At 38.9% G+C, this 20,690-nt stretch overlaps 1 protein-coding gene across 1 annotated transcript in view; it reads right to left on the minus strand.

Moving 5' to 3' along the window:
• Positions 1-19,309, minus strand: part of MMP2 (matrix metallopeptidase 2) — a 30,149-nt gene extending 10,840 nt beyond the window's left edge. The window contains exons 1-8 of the mRNA XM_069026735.1: positions 18,976-19,309; positions 15,292-15,518; positions 13,729-13,877; positions 11,488-11,616; positions 9,757-9,930; positions 4,628-4,801; positions 2,594-2,767; positions 1,361-1,516 (exon numbers count right to left, since the gene is read on the minus strand). Coding sequence (XP_068882836.1) covers positions 1,361-1,516; positions 2,594-2,767; positions 4,628-4,801; positions 9,757-9,930; positions 11,488-11,616; positions 13,729-13,877; positions 15,292-15,518; positions 18,976-19,119 — 1,327 coding nt within the window. The 5' untranslated portion in view covers positions 19,120-19,309. The remainder of the gene's footprint in view (positions 1-1,360; positions 1,517-2,593; positions 2,768-4,627; positions 4,802-9,756; positions 9,931-11,487; positions 11,617-13,728; positions 13,878-15,291; positions 15,519-18,975) is intronic.
• Positions 19,310-20,690: the final 1,381 nt, after the last annotated feature.

Consider the following 20,690-nt stretch of genomic DNA (forward strand, 5'->3'; position numbering starts at 1 on the left):
TGGATTTCTCTTTCTTAAAGAAGTGCCAGTATTTGGCAAGTTACAAAGATGCATTTTGAGCCATTTGTATGATCTTTCTGCCCTCACCAAGAATCAAATTGTACTTTTCAGAACATGCACTTTGCCATCTGGTTTATTTTATTTGGTTTTATTATTTGGCTGCTGCTTGTCTTGAGGCATTTGCTATTTTTTTCTCAGACACTGGGGTAATTTACTGTATGAGAAAAAAAATGGAGTGTAGCTGATTTGTGATAATAATAATAATGGGAGAAAACAAGGTTTTTTTGAATACTTGTTTTACATAGAAAACAGTTTGTAAAGGGTTATATCAGTTAAAAAGAAAGAAAGATAGTTTTGTCTCAGATCTTGAAGCATGCTTTAAGAAAACTGGGTTAAGTTCTGAGCTCTTATCAAAGATACACAGTATGAGCTCAGAAAACTCACTTACAAACCTTGACCATGTCTCAATTCCCATTCTTAATTAAAGCAGTACAAGGAATAATGAAGATTCAAATCAGATTTTTGTCTCATGTGATAATAATTTTGATATATTCTTATTAAAATTTCTAAGGTGTGGAATACTGTAGAATATAGTCAGAGTTAAAAAGATCTCTCAGTAGAAAAATGAAAAGCACAGAAAGAGAAATGGAATATGGGAATGTCTACTTAATTGACTGTAGTATACTTGTGCCTCTGCAAGGTAGAAAATGTGTGCATGAAAGGAATTTTAATCATGATACTACTTATGTATTTCACTAAGACTGTCTGTGGAGAAAATAACAAATGTTAAAGATGTAACTACATAAAAATACTTAAATCGACTTTTTCTCTAGGAGACTGCCAAATACATTTACATTGAAGTTTTAGCTCCCACACTTGCTGCAAATATTATTGTGGTGGTACAGCCTGAACTGTGGGAAGGCAATGTGAACTGTTTCCAATCTGGGACACAGGAAACAATGTCCTTCCCCTTTTGCCAGGGGTCACAATCTGGAAAGCTCAGAGTGTTGTAGAAAGTAACATCCAAACCCACGCACATCAGGTATTTCAAGCTAGAGACAAACATGGCATTTCATTGTCCCGTAAAAGCACTAAAAATTTTCACCTAAAGGTGTGCTTATGGTGTGCTTTGATGCTCCTTTTCATTCAGTAACTTTAGTGACCCCTCATCCTTAAGTTGTGATATTTAATTGAAGTAGAAGGCCTGGTAATATGAAGAAAGCAGGGAGAAAGGAGCAGAGGATGTTTCTGGCATTGGTGGGATTGTGCAGTTTGTAATTTACTGCAAATTCTGAGTCCCAGATTTCAACCTGTGTTGCTTGCTTTCCTGGTGAGTTCTGCTGATGGGGGAGGACTTTACCATATAGCTCCTGGATCCCTTTAATATCATCCTGAGAAAGTCGAAAGTTCTTGGTGTAGGTGTAGATAGGGGCCATGAGAGCTCCGGGGTCCTCAGAGTGCTCTAATCCCATAGCATGACCAAATTCATGGGCAGCAACCAGGAAGAGACTGTACCCTAAATAGCATAGTAAGACAGTGTTAGCTGCTTGCATTTAAATAGAATTGTACCAGACAGGTTATTCACAATAAATAATAATGATTAATATTTACAGCCTCCAATGGTGAACATCACACCTATTGCCAGTAATGACATTTCACTGGAGAGATTCTAAAAGCCTCTTTTGTAGGTGATTTTTGCTGCTGTCTCTGTCCCAGTGTTAATACTTGTGTGAGAAAAGGAAGTGTAGCAAATAACATTGGACATCCCTTTTAGGTACAGAATTAAACTTGCAATCTAGATATCAAATCTTCCTTTTCACCACAAAAAGGCTTGTAAGTGATAAACAGGTCTGTAAATCCGTGTCTCTGAGAACAGACTCTGAATTGGTACTGGTGTACCAAATATTGTTAGGTTAAAAATAACCTTTTATCATAGGATAACATATCATCAATTATGCCTGAACAGTTCCTGAAATTTGGCAGGTTTTTTTCTTCCTAAAATACCCCCCCCCCCCCCCCCCCCCAAATCTAGCATTTATTTGTAAATATTTAGAAAGCCTTTTGCCCATGTTAAAAGATGGACAAATATTAACCAAAATAATTTTAAATAGCAATATTCACCACATAGACTTTATACTGTCTCACTCATTTTTAAACATGTTTTTCATCCTTTGCAATATCAGTCACAAATGTATTAATTTTTTTCATTTAGTGTTTGTTCCTAATTTGTATCAGTGTACAATTTATTGCATACTAGTGAAATCCTATAGTACTTGTGGCTTTTAGTTTTGGAAAGAAACACTGGTGGGAAGAAAAACATCTATTTATTTATTAATTTATTTCATGGTTTTGTATTTTAAAAGGATCATGCATCATTATAACTTTAGGAAATCGGAATATTTCAGACAGATGAGCTCCGGGAGTGACTCTAGCTGTAGTCTCACATTTCAGTGTAGGGACTTTGCTCAGATTTCAGGCTGGGGAGAAGTGCTGTAACCAGCAGGAATGATGAGAATGACATCATTGCACATGTGATGCCATCGGTGTGGGCACTGCCCCGTCACCCTTGTGTTGCCCTGACAAGGGGCGTTACCTTGATCGGGACAAAAGCCCCACTTGCGGTCGTCGTCGTAGCTGCTGGTGGAGGCGCACCAGAGCTTGCCATCGTTGCGCCCTGCACTTGTGCACGACTCGTATTTATTCCCGAGGAAGATGAAGGGGAATACACAAGGAGCTCCCTCAGAATTTCCACCAACTGTTGACATAGCTGTGGAAAATGACAAACACAGTGAGAAGGGGATCCCTTTTGCTTCTTCTCCTAAACTACACACTAAAGCCAGGAAGGAAGCAGAAATACTGCAATGCTTCTAGGAATATGAAGAGTAAGATTAAAAGTAATATTTGAAAATTGTCTGATAGAATTAAAAAGGAAGAAGTCTAGACATTGCCATTGCAATGAACTTGCCAATAGTTTTGTGGGGGTGAGAGGGAGCCCTGGACTCATGTTCACAGCTGTGGGAAAGCAGCAGTTTAACAGTGTTTTGTGGAAGGTGATTGTCCAGCAAGTATCTTTTAATGCTCACTCCTGGTGTTATTTTAAAGTGTTTTAAAGTATTTCGTTGGAAGGTATGGTTAGTGTTAGAAAGGTTAAAGATCTATCGAATACCCACCTGGCTGGTAGGTGTCTCACTCAAGAATAAGCTTTATATACCCTGACGGCAGGGTACAGTTTAAAATCATATGATTTAAAACATTTTCTAAAGAAAAGGATATATTATATGTAGAAAACTTTTTTTTTAACCAGTAGTTCTGCAAAAACTTGAAAAATTTTCCCATGTTCTCATCTATGTACTATATGGCAGTAATATATAAGAACATTTGTATGTGCAGGTACAAGGATTTTTAGAGGGAAGAGACTGTAACTGCATTTAAAATAACAGTTTAAAGTAGGTATCATGAACAGAATAGGAAAATAATATAAAAGTCATTTAAATTCATTTATACTGCTACCTGACAATGACAGTTCCTTTCAAATTATGGTCTGTCTTCTGGGAAGGTACATGAGAGCAATACAGAGGCAAATCTGGTTGTGTCCCTAATTATTTATTAGTATTTATTTCTCATTCATTATTATTTATTAATAGCATTTTATGCTGAAAGAAAGCTTAAACTACATGTATTTCTTTGTTCCAGTGATAGCGACTGTGTTACCTAAGACTTTGACTACATTGATTCTACATATATTGGTTCTTTTGTCTGTTAAATGATCTTTAGAATTTTCTCTTCCTAACCATGTAGCAGGGTATAATGAATTTGATACCTTTTTTTTTTTTTTTTTGACATCTATAATGTGAAATGGAAGGGTTACACCTGGTAATCAAAAGTAACAGAAAGCCGAATACCAGTACCTCAAAGCTGTATTGCTAATGGTTGGGCCACTTTCAAAAGACCCCCAAAAAATCAAAAAGCAGGATGCATGTCGGTTTGAATGTAGCTTCCCCTTGGCTCTGTTAAAAGCCAGAGATTTTAGAACTGCCATGGTTAACTTAGTCTCTATGCTTATGGCTGTAGCATGAATCCTAAGAATGAACACCTGCCAAGCTATTCAGGGCTCTAAATTAATTTTTGTTCCTTTATGTAGTAAAATTCAAGTTAAAAAGTATAAAAAATTGTGAAGAAAGCTGAAATCTATTTTTGTGGCTAAACCATTTCACTTATTTCTTTTGAATTGCTGAAAAGATCTATTAACACAAGCTTAACATACTAAACAGGATTTCTTTTTACAAGTGTAAATGGTATTAAGCTAAAATATTATTCATACTTTCTTCTGTCACATGAGACTTCTCTTCCAAGGCCATTAACAAATCGTAATCTGCTTGTAATTATCCTGCAGTGGTAGCCATGTATTTGTATGTTCAATGCCATTTGTGTATTCCTGACAAACCTGTGCTGTGACACACCACCTTGTTTATACAGATTGCTCCTGTTCCAGTTACATCCTTGGCCACCTCTGTTGAAATTGTGTCTAACTCCTCAACTTTTGTGTGCTCTGGTGAAAGTGTGCCAAAGAAGACTTGTTAAAACAATGACCAATTAGACTGTGTTATGCAAGCAACATTCCTCGTACCAGTCTCTGGACAGAATCCATATTTCTTATCTCTGTCGTAGTCTTCAGTGGTTCCACACCATCGGTATCCATCTGTCCTGCCTTCTGTTGTGCACTGGTCATAGGACTGGCCTTGGAATTTGAAGGGAAATTTGCATGGCTGCCCATCACCGTTGCCACCCATTGTAAAAAGAGCTGTAGGGAGAATGAGAGGGGAAAATGTCAGAACACAAGGCTCAGTATCAACAAGGAACCACAGTGTGCCTGTGGGAATGTGCCCGGGTCTGGACAGACATTAGACACCCAGCAGGTGTGATGCACTTCACACTCAGAACCTCTGTTTTACACCAGCATTGAAATGCTTTGGCAAGAGAGACCAGGGCTTTTACAGTCTCACAAGTGTATAGAAGGGAATGGTTGATTGATCTTAACAGAAATGCATAACACAAACTTGCTATTCCTTCTTAAAACAACATTTAGAAAGAGGGTTCTGAGAAAGGCACTCGTTCCTTAGCTCAGTGCTGATTCATTTACCTTGTGTCAGAGATGGTAGTAGCTAGAATGGCAGCTTCGGGCAGAGTTTCTCTAAAATGCTGGCATACAGTAAAGTTGGATAATAACCTGTAGGTTCCTCCTCTATGCTTGCTTCTCATCTCTGAGAATCCCTGCTCAGCCACTCAATAGATAAGCAAGAGAGGACAAATATGACTGCTCTAACAAGGCTGAACATTGGAGACTTCTGTCTTTTGCTTCGTCAGTGTTCCTGAAGGTTGTGTATTGATCTTCTGAGGGAGGGGAGGGGATGGAGAGTATTTTTTGTCTGTTCATATGCACAAACAAGGTCCCATGGCTCAACCCTGAGAACCAGGTATCTTTCTTGTTGATGAAGGATTAAAATGATACAGATTAAAATGACTCAAGAGTTCTGGATGGTTTTAGGATTTTGCTAAACTTACTGGAATATCTAGAGGAAGACAGATACAATCTCACATGCTTATATTTAAAAAATGTATGTTCAAATTAAATTCCATGAAAATGCAGGTGGCTTGGAGTATCAAACATCTTGTGAATCTGACTGTGTCTTCTCCTGGCTGCTCTATCACTGGAAATCCTCTCTGGTAGGACAATGTCTGTGTTGTGCAATGTGCTGGTGAGAGGAAACTGAAGGCAACAAACTGCTCTAGGCCTTGCACTGAACAGAAATAAAAAATCCTTCATGCATTCATATGCTAATTCCCCATGAGATTTAAGAACAGCACTGCAGAATGATTTATCTGTTAGAATTCTCAGCGTAAAGCATCCATGATTTGGCCTTTTTTAAGATGCCCAAGGGCACCTTTTCCCTCCCTCTCTCTCATGCAGTTTAAAGCTGCAGCTAAAACCCAAATGTGTATGTGGGAAGGCTTGGCAGGTTAGTTCTAACTTTGCTGTTGGTTTTGATGACTAAACAGCCATTACAGCCTCAGTCTATGTGTAGGATTTGAGGGGGTTTGCCTTTGCTTAGTCTGATCCATCAGTGGGAAGAGGCATTGTTTATGTGTGAGCTTCTTTTTACAGTAGCACTGAAATAAACCCCCCAGACCTCTTCTGGCTTAAGGGTGACTGGGAAAAGGTTCTAACAATGGAGTATTGTGACACAGATGCTCCATTTTGCCTTTTAAACTTAAACCAGTAATTGGCCACAGCATCAGGGACATGAACCAGTAAGTTAAAGAAGTTCCAGTCCCACTAATGAGAGGATTTGGAGCTTTGCAGGCCTGGCTCACACACACAAGTTTGCTGAACTTCTGATCTGCCTGAGAGAGTGATTCTATCCTTCTACATCCTGGACATGGAAACAGCCACACAGGGGCCCTGTCTGCAACACACCCTGTGCTTCCCAGAAAGACTCAGCTGCAAATGTTGGGTTTTGTCTCAGATACTGTACTAAGATAGGAAAGGTGCATTAACTAGGGCTGTGGCTATTGTGATTGGAGAAGGACTTTATTTTTTAAAAAAAGTAGTGATAGAATTGGAGAGCATAGTTAAACTGAGTTGTTTAGATGACTCACTCACCATGAGCTGCTTCCAGCTCTAGGTCTGGCAGACTCTGCATTTTAATAGCCTTTTTTATATTGGCTTACATGTGGCTAAGTTGCAAAAACCATATGGAAAGTCAGTCTCTTACTTTGCATGCTGCCTTTCTGAGCCACAGTCAGAATGCAGTTTTTCATTTTGCTTGAGGCTACATCATGTGATGGTAACAACAATGGTTTATTAAGTTTTCAATTCCCCCCTCTCCCCCCTTAACTATAAAATTGCGTTAATGTAAATGAAAGTTAGAGACTGGGGCAGTTTCCCCAAAAGAAAAGCCAAATTTACTTGTAAGGGGATCTTAAAGGGCCTTGTTCTGTATCATGGTAAGCTCAGCAATTTACTGGTAAGGACACACTGAAGTGAGAGCAGATTCAGATTGGACATTACTAATATGTGAACTTCACTTTTAGCTCTTCCTAGAAAAATTAACCAGTTGTGATGTCAGGAAACCTCAGGCTGGAACACTGCTAAACCCCTGTGGCACAGATCCAAGGTGGAGGTAGGTGCAGCTTCAGGAGGGTTCTCTGCCTGGGAGAGCAGTCAGGCAGCAGCCTACAAGAACTGTGACCAGTGTGAGGGAGGTACAGGCAGAGAACAGATTGTTATATACAGGAGGACCAATGTTAGGAGCCTAAACTGCCTGTAATGTCAGAGAGTTTGGAAATGAGAGATACCAAGATCCCTTGATCCCATATGGCAAAGGAGAAGTTCAGCACACCTGTGTAAGATTTGTGTAGTAGGTAGATAACTTTCTGCTTTACCTCCAGCTTTGACAAACAATAGTTCAATCAGTTTACAAAACTAGGGTACAGATCTGGGACTAACTTATGAAAAGCCTGGTGCAGCACCATAGCTTTAGACATGTTTCCATATATGCACTGTGGCTCTATAATGAGAAGAATTGAAACTAACTTCAGTGAGTTAAACATGAGCGAAACAAAGGCCAACAACCAGGAATGTTGCCGCCAACACAGACTCTCTGATGTAAATCCTACCCTATCTGAATTTATTAGCTGGGGTTTAGCAAATGTTGCCTTGGAATAATGAGTGAACAATGCCACTCTGCATTTAATAAGAAACATCTGTGCATAACTGTTCATGGATCTTGCAAAACAATTACATCAGAAACAAAAGGCTGAAACCCTTCTGTTCCATTTCAGAAACCTTGACACTGGCATTTCCAGGAATATCACTTTCAGAACCAACTCTCCCTGACAGTGCTCCACTGCTTACATTTTCAGCCTTGCATGACTTTAGGATCTTACAAGGGTGTATCAGTCAGGGTAGGGTATGTGGATCTCCATTTCTCCAGCTGCCTATAATCATGGCTTCATTCTGACTGCATCTGAGTGCTTGCAGTATTTTAAAGAAATGAGCCAAATTTTTCTCTTTTGTGGCTGAAAGAATTAATTCAAGGAAGAGGAGATTTGGGGAAAGGTGGGAAATAAAGGAGATGTCAAAATTTCCCCCCCAAAAAGATTGTGCAGTTATGTGCATGTGCACACTTACTGCTGAAGCACTTACTGCTGAAGTAAATATTCTGAAAGTCATACCACTAACAATAAATTTTTAAAAAATTAATTGTAATCTGTGTAAAGTTCATACTCCTGCTTGTTCATCCTCTGTAATTGTATTAATAGCTGTCACCAGGGTAGATCCCAGCTCTATATGTGATCTATACCAGGCAATTAGGGGTTTGGAAATTAAAGAATAACTTTTTACTGCATTAGGGCTCAAGACTGATATGTTCCACAACAGATTATCTTTGGAAACCACTACCATCCTGAGGCAGAAAATCTGTAATCTTGTATTTGAAACTGTATAGTCTTGCAAATGAGCTTGAAAAAACCCCAAAACTTGTCAAGCAGGAATTCATTTAGTGTTTGGCTACAATAGGATTCCAGAGAATCCTATTTTGAACTTTTTCTATGTACACATACCTGCAAACTTTTGAAAAATGCATTTCTTTTCAGACATGTACATATGAATACGTGTACATGTGTGACAGTACTTGTGTGCTGGGACATGTTGGGCTCTACTTGTGCATTCTTGGGCTGGCAAACCCCTGAACATATTTTGGTAGCTTGAGGCTTAAGCATCACTGATCTTCTTTCAGCAATCTGCATTCTCTTTCCTTGTACTGACTGCATGTAGCCATAACATTATAAATAAGTTCAGTACTATTGTTTCAAGCAGGATTAGCATGAATATGAAAAAAGCACCATTTCTTTCTGGTTTGTTCTCTTTCAAAACTCTCTTATTTTTGTTAATGACCCAGGAGTAGTAGGCAGGACTTTTACTGACCCAGTGCTTGATATGAAAGGTAAAAAGAGTGATGAAACACTCCCTGCTGCCCAAAGCTAATAGTCAGTTATGTACAAAGGGAAATAAATGAGTGTGGGAAACTGCAGTACTGGGAATGTCTGTTAATATATGTGCCAGGAACTGGCAAACAGGACGTGGAACAAGTGGCTGAAAGCACCTTACCTTCTCTACTCTTCTCACTGCTGATAAATTACCTCAGTAGGCTACAGCCAATTATACTTAATTGCTTCTTCTAAAGGTTTCCTACTGTGTGATGTACAGGAGATGAAATTAACACTCATACCAATAAATAGTCTGAAACGTTATATCCTCAAGATGTAAAGACTCATCAAAATTTTCAAGCACAGAAATATGTGTTCCTGTTGTTTTTAAAGGAAACATACTGTTATAAATTCATTTGAAAGATAATAATAAAAATTATCTTGTGTATAATTTTAAAAAGTTATGGCTACACGAAGCATTATACTCGTTGTCTAATCTGTAAATGAATGTTTCCAAATATAAAATAAAATCCTTGTGAAACAGAGAGTTCTGGTCATCTTCCAGAAAGGTAGAATTAAAGTACAGTCTTAGCTTTCCTAGACCCTCTAATAATTTAGTACAGATACTGGTGTGTTACGATTTCTGAAAGACATTCATTCCTTTATCTAAAATGAAAGGAAGTGGGAAAAACACAAGAAGTGGATGAGCAAAGAAGAAGGGAACAGTCTGCCAGGAAAAAGAATCACTAGAAACATTGGTCTACTTACACTCATGGGGACAAAAGCCATATTTCCCATCTGCATCAAAGTCTTTGGTTGTGGAACACCAGAGGAATCCATCGCTGCGTCCTGCATCTGTGCAGCTGTTGTATTCCTTGCCATTGAACCAGAAGGGAAATTTGCAGTATTCACCATCTGCATTTCCATACTTCACTCTGACCACTACAAAGAGAACAAATGCAGTGGTGAAACTAGCCACCAACTGATACAAAAAATACAGTTTCTGGACATCTTATTTTCCTGGAAGATACTGATATAGAAATGCAGTCTGAATTTCCATTTTGAAATTCAATATACTGCTGGTCTCTCTATTGGCAAGATGATCATAGCTGAAATATAAACTGGTAATTTTAAAAGAATTACATGGATATTACTCATGGTGAAGTGTTAGAATCAGCCCAGAAAAATATATATGTTGTTACTATGGCAAGGCAAAGTTATAAACATGCTGTTAATACATTTAGTAATTTAGTTTCTTTAGTAATATGGTCTAAAATATTCAGTATAGTTTCAAAGGTTCCAGGCAGCAGCTGAACATGAGCTGAACATGCCTTGTGCCTCATAAACCACTTTGCTGTTTCCAGTGGGACGTGTGTGACATCTGCTGTGGCATGGGGGGACAGGGTAGGAACACAGACACAACTCAGATCCTGGGGTTTATTTCAGTTTGTCACATGTAGTCTTATGAATACAGTATTGGTGCTGGAATATATTTTAATGCATAGATAAGTCACTTATCCATTGCATTTCTTTTAATGGCAATAACTAACTGGTTGCTTGTGCAGTATTTTCACTTATAGGGAAAACAGTTTCCTCCTGCCTCTGAGGCAGGGAACCAGTCCAGTTAGTACAGTTACCAGTTAGTGCTTCTTCTGAAGGTGAAAGAAAGCCCAACAGAAGGAAGATGACTATTTTGGTTTTAAAGTTCAATTCTTTTTTTTGATGGAAGGACAGATGAGAAAGCTAGAATTTGAAATGAAACACAAATGTGAGTTTGTATTCTTATTTTAAGTGTTCCAAATTATTTTACAGGACAAGATGATAATCAGTATGTATGATTGTGGCAAAGTTCAAGCAGAAAAAGCAGGTTACAAACTACTAGGCCTTTTTTGCCTAGTTCAGGTGATATTATCTAGATCTTTTCTTCTAAGGGTATGGCAAAGTGCCTGTGAAAGATTCTTGAAGATGTTCTTAATCTATTGTTTGATGTTAATTTTTTTTTTGGTCATCAGCATGTGTGATTTCTATTCCACATGTTTATAAGGTACTATGAGTATTTAAAAACCTATTTAAGTGGATGATTCTACTTTTAGCAACTGGAGCTGCAGCTTAAATCATCTTAATCATCATGTGAACAGAAAAACACTGACCAGTCTGCCTCTTGAAAATAAACTTAAAGGTATTGTAGTTTGAATCCCTGAGAACTGAAGCATTGCTTTGTACTTTCACAGAATTCCTGAAGGTTATGCAGCATCAGGCCTACTGTTAATTCAGTTTTTCATGGGGTAATAGTGGAGGAACAGAAAGGGAAATCCTGTGTAACATTTCATTAGGAATTACATAAACATGTTGTAGAAAACATTTTAAATTGCATAAATGAATTTTCACCTCCTAATATTTACTGTCAGTCAGTGAAAGAATTTAATGCAGTGCCGGAAACAGCATTAAAACAGAGCAGCCAGCAGGCCATATGTTCTGAAACATGAAAAAGTCTGGTACCTTGTCCCTCTCCAAGAGTCCACAGCTCATCATCATCAAAATGGGAGTCTCCTCCAATTCCTGGCCCCGGTGCAAAGGCATGAGCCAGGAGACCGTCTTTGCCATCAAAGGGGTATCCATCACCATGTTCTGCAGGAGCGAGCAGACAAAAAAGAGCAGTTTCTAATGACCTCAGGCAGAGTCTGTACATGAATGATGATTATCATGTGTACTTTCCCATCCAAGACAGCAGCAGAATAGTCTACTGAGTGAATTTATTGGTTTGGGTTGTGCTGGAAAGGTTGAACCAGAAAAGAAGCAGCCAGTTCTTACAAAGAACATTAAGTGTCAGTACTGCAGTTGTCACAACATGGTATTTTGTATCTCATAAGTATTGTGGAAAGAAAGCAAAAATTGTGAAGAACAGTGAAGAATTGTACATGTGATGTATGACTGTATACACAGTGCTATTTCTCAATGAAAGCTGATAGGGAATTGTAAAGTAAACATTGTAGATGAGGGATATTTTCAGGTAATTTGTGTCACTCTCCAACACAGAGATTGGAAAGTAAAGGCAGATTCCACTTTGCAGGCTGCTCTTTTCTGCTGCACCTCACACTGCTGTGCTCTTTACTTTGTGCAGGATACTCACCACCCCAGCAGGAAAGCAAAGCTGGGTGTCAGCAGTGAGCACTGGAAAGCCAGCTTGCTCTTGCTTCTGTGAGCCCTGAAGGAGAGTATCCCTCCTCCACTTGAAGCACTCTGAGAGTCAGGCAGCTCACAGGGCAGCAGCAGGTTAAGCAGCTCTCACGTTAATACACTGTAGGCTTTTCTTGGAAGTACACCACTTGTGGGTAAGGCAGGCTGGCACGGGCATAGCCCTGGTATTCATAGCTCTCCCACCACACTGACCTGTGCATCAAAGCTGGCTGCCAGCATCTCCAGTTGCATCATTCCTGGTCTTTTGGTCTGATGTCTTGCCATTTAACGGAAGCCCTAAATACACAGGCCTGATTCTCTCCTCTGCTACACTGATTTCAGGCTGGTGTCACTCTTAATACTAGTTCAGTTCATTCCCTTCAGGAGACTAGTGTGTCAGTTGTCAAGGAAAAGATTTTGACATATATCAGGTGTTTTACTCCCGTTTATTTCAAAGTAGATCCTTTGCTTAAGAGAAAGGTTAAAAATGAAGAAACCTCACAGCTGTCTCAGCCCCTGTGAATCTGACATGCAGTAAAGTGATAGGAATGACTGAATATGGAAGCAGCTCTTTGCCCACAGTATCTGAGCTGGCTATAGTCAGCAAGTACTAAAACCAGCAGAAACACTTCTGCTTTTGTAAGACTTTTTTTTTTTTTTTTCTGCAAACCGAGCCAGCCTGGATGAGGATCTGAAGTCCTGAGTGTACAGAATCTCTTCAGCTTTTGAGGTCAACTCATCAGTAGCTAAAGCAATGAAAACCACCTTGAAATGAAGGCTTTTACAAAGAGTTCAGTTATTCTTTGAACTGTTCACTTCCAAAGTCTACCTCCCAAGTAATTGGCTGCACAAATATCTTCATTGGTATTAAAAATTCTGTGACTGCCCAGAAGTTAAAAACCCCCCATGTTTACACTGAAAAGCCATAAATATTTTTTCAGGGGAAACCAAAATTAATTGAGAAGGCATGAACAATGAAAATGAATCAAGTCACCCATCATCAGCTGCACCCAAACCATAGTTCTGCTCATGATCCATATTTTTAATTTCTTCAAGGCTAAAGAATGCATTGAAAGCTTGCATTCTGCCATGCTAAAGAATGGAAACCAGCTATGGAGTCAAAATTGGAAGGCACAAATCCATTTTTAAGCTCCAGTATGTTAGAACTCTCACCACTATCACTGGAAAACAGCATACAAAGCTATAAATAAGTGGTATGATGCCATTCCATTCTCTTCTGTGGCAGGAAGCCAGCTCACATCATCTGAAGATCTATACCAATATGTCTCAGTTCTATTTCTGATTTGTAAATTTAAAAATAAAATGTTGCCCCTAGCAATTCTCTTTTGGAAAGATATATATAGTGTAAGGATATTGTATAAATACTTCCCTCTCTCTCTCATGTAAAAGAAAGCCTTAGTGAAATTAGATCTTAGCTTGTATGAGCCAAGTGTGAACTAGGACAAGGTTTGCCAGAAAGGCTCATGAGAGTGGATCATTCTAATACTGAGGATTAATGAAAGGAACAAAACCAAAAACATAAGTAAAAATAGAAAAATATACCCCATCGGCCAAAATTAATCATAATGTCTGCTTCTCCATCATTTATTCGGTTAAATCTCAGCGGTGTGACATCACTCCAGACTTGAAAGGCTCGGGCAAAGGCATCATCTACTGTCTCAGGATCCAAATCTGGGGTATAGCCTATAATCCTTAGAGGTAAAAGCAACAGTTAAGTAACACACAAACATCCTCCCTGTATTAGTTGTTTACTGCTCAACATGCTGAGTAGACCCAGCAGTGAAACCAGCTAAGAGGTAACACTGCTGCACATGAGATCTAAACAACTTCCTTTGATTCAGAGATGTGTTTAGATGTTGCACTTACTGTTTATTTTCTTTTGGAATTGATGCAGCAGCAAGAAGAAAATTATAAATCCAGAGGCTGTAAATCCTGGATGGCAGTGGGCCTTGCACAAAACATTTTGAGTTTTGCATTAGCACTGAGACCAGAAAAGGAGCTCAGTAACATTCTGGAAGTTTCAAGTGTGGATTGTTTTGCCCTTCAATAAGAGCAGAAAAGCAGCCCTTCTCCCTCACCTGTGTCTCTAACTGTATATTGTTTCATCCTTGTGGAATGCTGATCCTTTACCTGTGTGTGGGATACATTGGCAATAGGATACACAGGGAAATAGGAAGAAAAAGCATGTAAGATAATGCTGTAGGCCTGACCTGAGAAAGGGACAAACTCTCTAGTGTGTTGCTTTCTTCTTCATATATTTTAATTGGACTTCTTGCTGCCTTATATTATAGCTTATCTTCCATGTAAAGACTAAAGACAAGTTTCCAATTCTTTGCTGCTGTGACTGTGCATAGTGAGGGAAACTACTTTGTGCCTAAGGAGAAAGAGGAAGAATCAGAGGGAGCACATCAGCAAGTAGGGGCTGCAAGAGCTGCCACGGTTTTTTTCAGTGTTTATTACGTTAGTCACAGCCCAACGAACACTTGGAGTCCAAACTTGTGAGGGAACAGCAGACTAAGTCAAGCAGCTAAGACAAATCTGCTGTTTTTTCTCATTGGTGGTAAATGATTGTTCATGGACCACCTAAAGTAATGAGTTTTTTACTACAATGAGAGCTGTATTGGTCCCTAACTCCTCAGAAGAATATGAAATTAGAACATGCCAAACTTATTGCAGTAGGCTTGTTATAACTTGTATTTGTATATAGCTGAAATACAATTGCTTGATTTTAAAATTTATTTAATCATCTCCTTTTTAGGACTGCAGGATGAAGAGGAGTTTGGTCTCTGCAATCAATAAATACTGTGATCCTCCTGGAGCAGGTGGGCAGGTGAGATACTCCTGCTCCAACTCCCTTAGGATGCTTGCTGCAGATCAAAGAGTAAAACCAAAATCTCTTTAGTTACAACCAGAAAGTTGATGTTGAGACGATTCTTCCTGATATATTACAGTTTGAAATCACAGAGGTATTTGTTAAAGCATCTGGTAGTTATCCAAACACCAGGGGATTCTAATTCAAGGAGTCTTGTCTAGCCTTTGGGTCTTGGAAGTGCTATGGTTATATATGAACAGAACCCAGCATTACCAGTCAGTGCCAGTCAGTACCTGTATGTTATATGATTCTTTTCCCATTTTGGCTTTCTTGCAAAGAAGTTGTAATTGGCTACATCAGGGTTACCACAGCGGGGTTTCTTCATTGTCTCAATAGTGTTTTGATCCAAATCTCCTGTTTCAGGCAGCCCAAAAAATTTCTGCATTTTCTTCAGAGTATCTTTCAGGACAAATAAATTGCAACTGTCTTTTGGGCACCCATAGTATTTATTCAGGTATTGCTTGGGGAAAAAAGCACAGAACAAAGAATTTAAAATTCATAAAATAAATAGTTAATCATTATAAATAAATAAATACTGCAATTCCATGTTAACTTTCTACTTGTAATTTTTAAGTTTTCAAAATTACTATTATTAGTAAGTGAGGGACCAGCAGAATCTCCTTAATTGACACAAAGCATCCTTGATCACATGATGTTGCTAAAATTAAACAGTCATTTCCACTATTAGCTATCACCTTTACTTAATAAATTGCTTTTAGTTATTAGAGCATAGAGCTTCAATGTAGAACTACAAAGTAAAAATGGGTTTGTCTTTTTTTGTTTTCTTTATGATGTATAAATCTGCTTACAGTTTTAGACTTTGTGTAATTGGTGTTGGAAGAATCTGGATTATTGAGAAACTTCTCAAGAAATCAAAGCAACCCCACAAATGAGACCACATTGATTGCAAAGAAAAACCCCATTCTTTATTCAAACCACACAGAGTTGTTTGAATGTTGTATGTGTTTGCTTTTGAGCCAAACATTTCAAAGAACTGAGGAAGAAAGTATTTGGTAACATTTCAGTTACTTGGACACTGCAGCCAATCAATATTTGCATACTTAAAACTCCACTGAATGCTCCAGCACATTATGGTCAGACTGATGTTTCTGATACGGCCATGGTGGCAATTCACAAAAGTTCTTTCTCATTAAAAAAGAGTGATCATAAGAGATCCAAAAGATGGCACAAATCCCATTATTTTCATCTCCTACCTAAAATAATACCCACTAAAGTCTCTTCCCCTTCTCTTAAGGATGAGTTTACAGTATTTTATGCCTCTCTGTGAAAGAAAAGCTATGGCCATGTGAAATGGCAGCTACTCCCAAACTGCACCCAAATGGGTGCTTGGCACTGCACAGAGCTGAGAGATGCCAATGGTGCTGTGAGACAGGAAGGTTGCAAGTTACTGATTTTTCTGGTAAAAACAATCTGCAGCCGAGGAAGGAAAACCCTTTAGGTATTGTGTCCCAAATATTAACTACAAGTCCAAGATAGGAAAACACCTGAATAAGGTAAAGGTATATTTGCCAAAAATACACGAGGAATCTCAGGGAGAACTATTTCAAAGGATTACAAGAAGCCTGACAAAATGACTGCACATTTAAGTTCTTGTGCCAGCAAGTATTCCCAAGAGAAACCTTGTTTCATGTGTCTAATTAATTGCTGAAATACACCCAGGAGACTGGGGATATTACCACAACATCAGGAATATAAAGCAGAGGATATTTGATGCCTGCTGTTGGTCAAGCCTAGATTTCACCACTCTCCTCACAAAGTCCAGGCTAACCTCATCTGCCCAGCATAGGAAATGGTTCAGGGCTTACTCAGAAAAGGATTTAATCAAGATGTTACACCATTTCCTTCAGAAGGTCCTCCATTCATCATGATTAAGCACAGACTGTGGCTAGTTTTTGTGATTTTTGTAATGTACTTCTGATGTGGTATTTCTCCAGTGGAGACTGTGGCACTGGCAAATAAGGAACACAGAGTGGTTTCATCTTAGCTTCCACTGAGCTGCTGTCTACACACAGTTAATGGGGCCTGGTGGAAATGATGTGAAATGCATTAAGAACATAATCAAACAAGCCAATTTGGTTCTTACCCTGATTTTCACTTTCATGTAGTTCGATGGATTTTCTTATGCCTCTGCTTGCATCCCCCAATGATGTACCATGGTATAATATAGACTGTATATCAGGACTGAAGTTTACTGAAGAAACAGGCTGCTGCTCTTGCCATTTTAGGCTTGGGAGCAAGCTATACAACCAAAAATATAATCTGTGGCATGATAAAGAATTTTACTTGATAGGATTCTAAATAAAAAGCTAACCCCTTTCAGTTTTTCCTAAAATGGAGATTTTATTGAAGATGACAAATGACCATGATCAGCTGTTCTATGAGGAGAGAATCTTGAAGAAATGTAATATCTATGCAAACCACATCTTGGCCTAGGCTGTGAAATGCAGTTTCCCCAGAGTCAGCAGGGAGCTGTGGTGATCTGGAATTTTGATCCAGCCCATTAATGAAACAGGGTCCAGCTGCAACATAGCAATTTGTGTTCTGATGCTGAGTGTTGGGGCTGTTCTGATGGAAGGTGTGAGGAAATGCAGCCAGTAAGCATTGCCCAAGAATACCCCAAGAAAGACAAAGAAGTGGTGCAGTGTTAAACCAGCTTGTAATTTTCCTCTGAGTGCACATAATAAATAGGTTGTTTGAAAGAAACAGAGATGAGGGGAGATGTGGATTGCAGTTATTAAATAAAAGCCTGGCTTGTGTCTAAGAAAATAGATTCTCTAAGAGTGGTTAAATGGCTGTTAGACACGTGGGACCCCTCTCTCCTCTCCCAAATGCACTTCCCCTGCCCCCAGCCCTTGGCTACTGTGCTGTTAGGGCAAAACTGTGGGTGAATTTGTTTTGTTAACGACTGAGGAATGCCCTTTTTGGGTCAGTTTGTCTGTTTTTCCTAAACTTTCCAACACAGCTCCCAACTGGAAATTCTTTCTCTACCCTCCCCCAGACCTTCTTTAACCTGGGAAGCTTTCCCAAGATGCATACACACTCCTAAAGAGAAGTGACCAACTTTCAAATCTCTATGTCCTAAAATAAGAGTAATTTATCTCAATCCTCCTTAAAATGGATTTACTGCTGAAGAAGAGAAATGTCTATAATTTACATGCTAAATAAGGATAATCCATCTCAATCTCCCTTTAAATGGACTTCCACATAATGTCACTTTTATGAAGGTCCATGGAGCTAAAAAAAGGTTAGAATAAAATGCTGTAGAGTTATAGCTATAATTTGCTCATATCACAGAAATCCAAACTCCTTTTTTTTTGTTCCAGATTGGATTTGGGAAAAAAAAGTCCTTAAACCTTTGATGAGATTGTTTTCCAAAGTCAAAACTAGTCACAATGGCTTCTGAAATTTGAGCCAGCTTTCAGTTGTAGTGTCCCTTAAAGCTGTGTTTATGCAACGCATGGTAAACAATCTGGAAAACACACTTCTAAAAGCTGTGATGCATGCATTAAGGGAGTCTCGACTGCCCTCACTTCTACTTGATTTAAGTAAAAAGAATTACATGTCTCTTATTTGCCCTTCTTCCCTCTTACCATTGCAATGGTATGATTATAGTTGTGATGATTTACTAAAAATATTTTGTATCTTGAGACCTAAGGAAAAAAAAAAAACAAAAAACTGACTTTCTTTGCTGGCTTTAAAAATTTTAAGAGAGGAAACATTACTTGGCTCCAGTTTTAACTTTTGAAAGCTGATACCTTTGCTAGCTAGCTAGCACTTCCAGAGACTCTAGGGAAAGAATGCTACAGTCATTCCTTAGCCTCAGCTGAAACAAGAAAGAAACATCTGCTTATGAAACAACAATATAAATCTGAAGCAAAGATGAAACCAACACTTACCACTGCTAGTTCTTTGTCTGTTTTGGGAGTGCTGTCTCCAGGAAACTTAATGATTGGTGACGGTGCGGCTAAAGTTTTGTTAAAAAGATATACTTGGATGAATAGTACTTTAAAAACGAAGCCACAGCCAATGTGAGTCTTCATTCTGCCTAAACTTGCACTCTCCTCTTTGGAAAAAGCTTTTGCCCACTGCCTCTCCCTTACTTTAGCTGCAAAGTGCACCAGTTGCTTATCTGCACATCTTAACTCTCAGCACCGTTTTCCCTTTTGCTTGCTCTAGCAATTCCTTTGTATGTTTGAAACATCCAGATGCGCAGTCTCAAGCTACCACAAGAGGAAGTCTGAAAACTAGTGGAAACATGAGAAAAGGGCAGTTACCAGATGTGATTGCTGTGATTTTAAGGTAGCAACAGGCAGATAGTTATTATTGCTGAAAGAGGCCACATTTTCTCCTCATTTGTATATATGAAAGCATTTATTTATGCCAGAGAGGAGGAAAAAACAAAACCTGACTTAATCTTGAAGACAAAATGTCCCACATTTATTAAAAAAAAAAAAAAAAGAAAGAAAGAGAAAGAAACTACTAAACATTATTTTCCTGGCTAGGAATTTTTACTATTTTTTAGCCTATTTTTATGTCACAGACATAATGGTATGCTTTAGTCATATGTGGTTATACTTCCAAACAGTGCCTTGCAGCAAACATTTTGATTATGGACCCTGCACAGGGCAGTGCAGCTGAGTGAGGCTTCTTGTCCCCCTCCTGCTGAGACTACACAGAGTGTGGGTCTGTACTCAGGGCTCAGCGTGCTCTGTGTGAGCCTCACTCCCTCCCTGCTCTCTGCACAACCTGCAGAACTCTCAGTAAGATTATTGTGGCTCCTTGGGTTCAGACCCAGCTTGAGGCTTTGCCACCAACAGACACAGCGTATCACCTTACCCCTACAGGGTAAAATATAATTAGGCAAATTCAGCAGTAGAAATTAACTTTAATAACTGATGTCAGGGAAATTGTACAAAATTCAGTGTTTGCTTGTAAGGGGGTTTTGACCACCTGGTGCAGCTGCCTTAATCTGAAATTTTAAATAAATTTCATGGCCATTGTCATGGACAGTCCATTTATTGTGTCATTCATAATACTGCCAGCTTTGAGGTGCTACTACAAGGGATAGTATTTTAGCTGAATATCCGTAATCTAGGGGTTTTGCTCATCACATTTCAAGATGGAAGGCTGGTAATTCTGCATGATTGCAAACTGTGTTCTGGCCAGCCAAGGGTCTACAGTTTCTACTAAACACAAGTCCAGCTATGAAAGTTCCTCTGACCTGTATGTCACCATAAAGATTGCCACGGCTTTCCAATGAATGCTAAATGAGAAGTTTTCCAGATATGACCCCTGTTAACAAATAGGGCTGTTAATGAAAAGAAGGTACTTTGCAGGTGTTTGGAGTTTACTGATGATATTTGATAATTGATTGCAAATAGTTAATATTGACAGTTGTTTGATTTATGTTAATATCAAGCTATTTTGCTAACTGCACCCCATCATCCATGAAGAGAACAGTCTTACATAAAGGCAAGGATTTCAAAGTGGGGGCTGAGGGGCTCAGGGAGAAAGCATTTGCAGGGGCTTGTGCTGCCCATATACTTTGAATGAGAGCCCAACACAGCAACTATATGCAGGGCTGCTGGGTGAATCAGCCATGGGAAACGTC

The sequence above is a fragment of the Aphelocoma coerulescens genome, chromosome 11 (assembly GCF_041296385.1).
Source record: "Aphelocoma coerulescens isolate FSJ_1873_10779 chromosome 11, UR_Acoe_1.0, whole genome shotgun sequence".
In the NCBI taxonomy this organism is placed as follows: domain Eukaryota; kingdom Metazoa; phylum Chordata; class Aves; order Passeriformes; family Corvidae; genus Aphelocoma; species Aphelocoma coerulescens.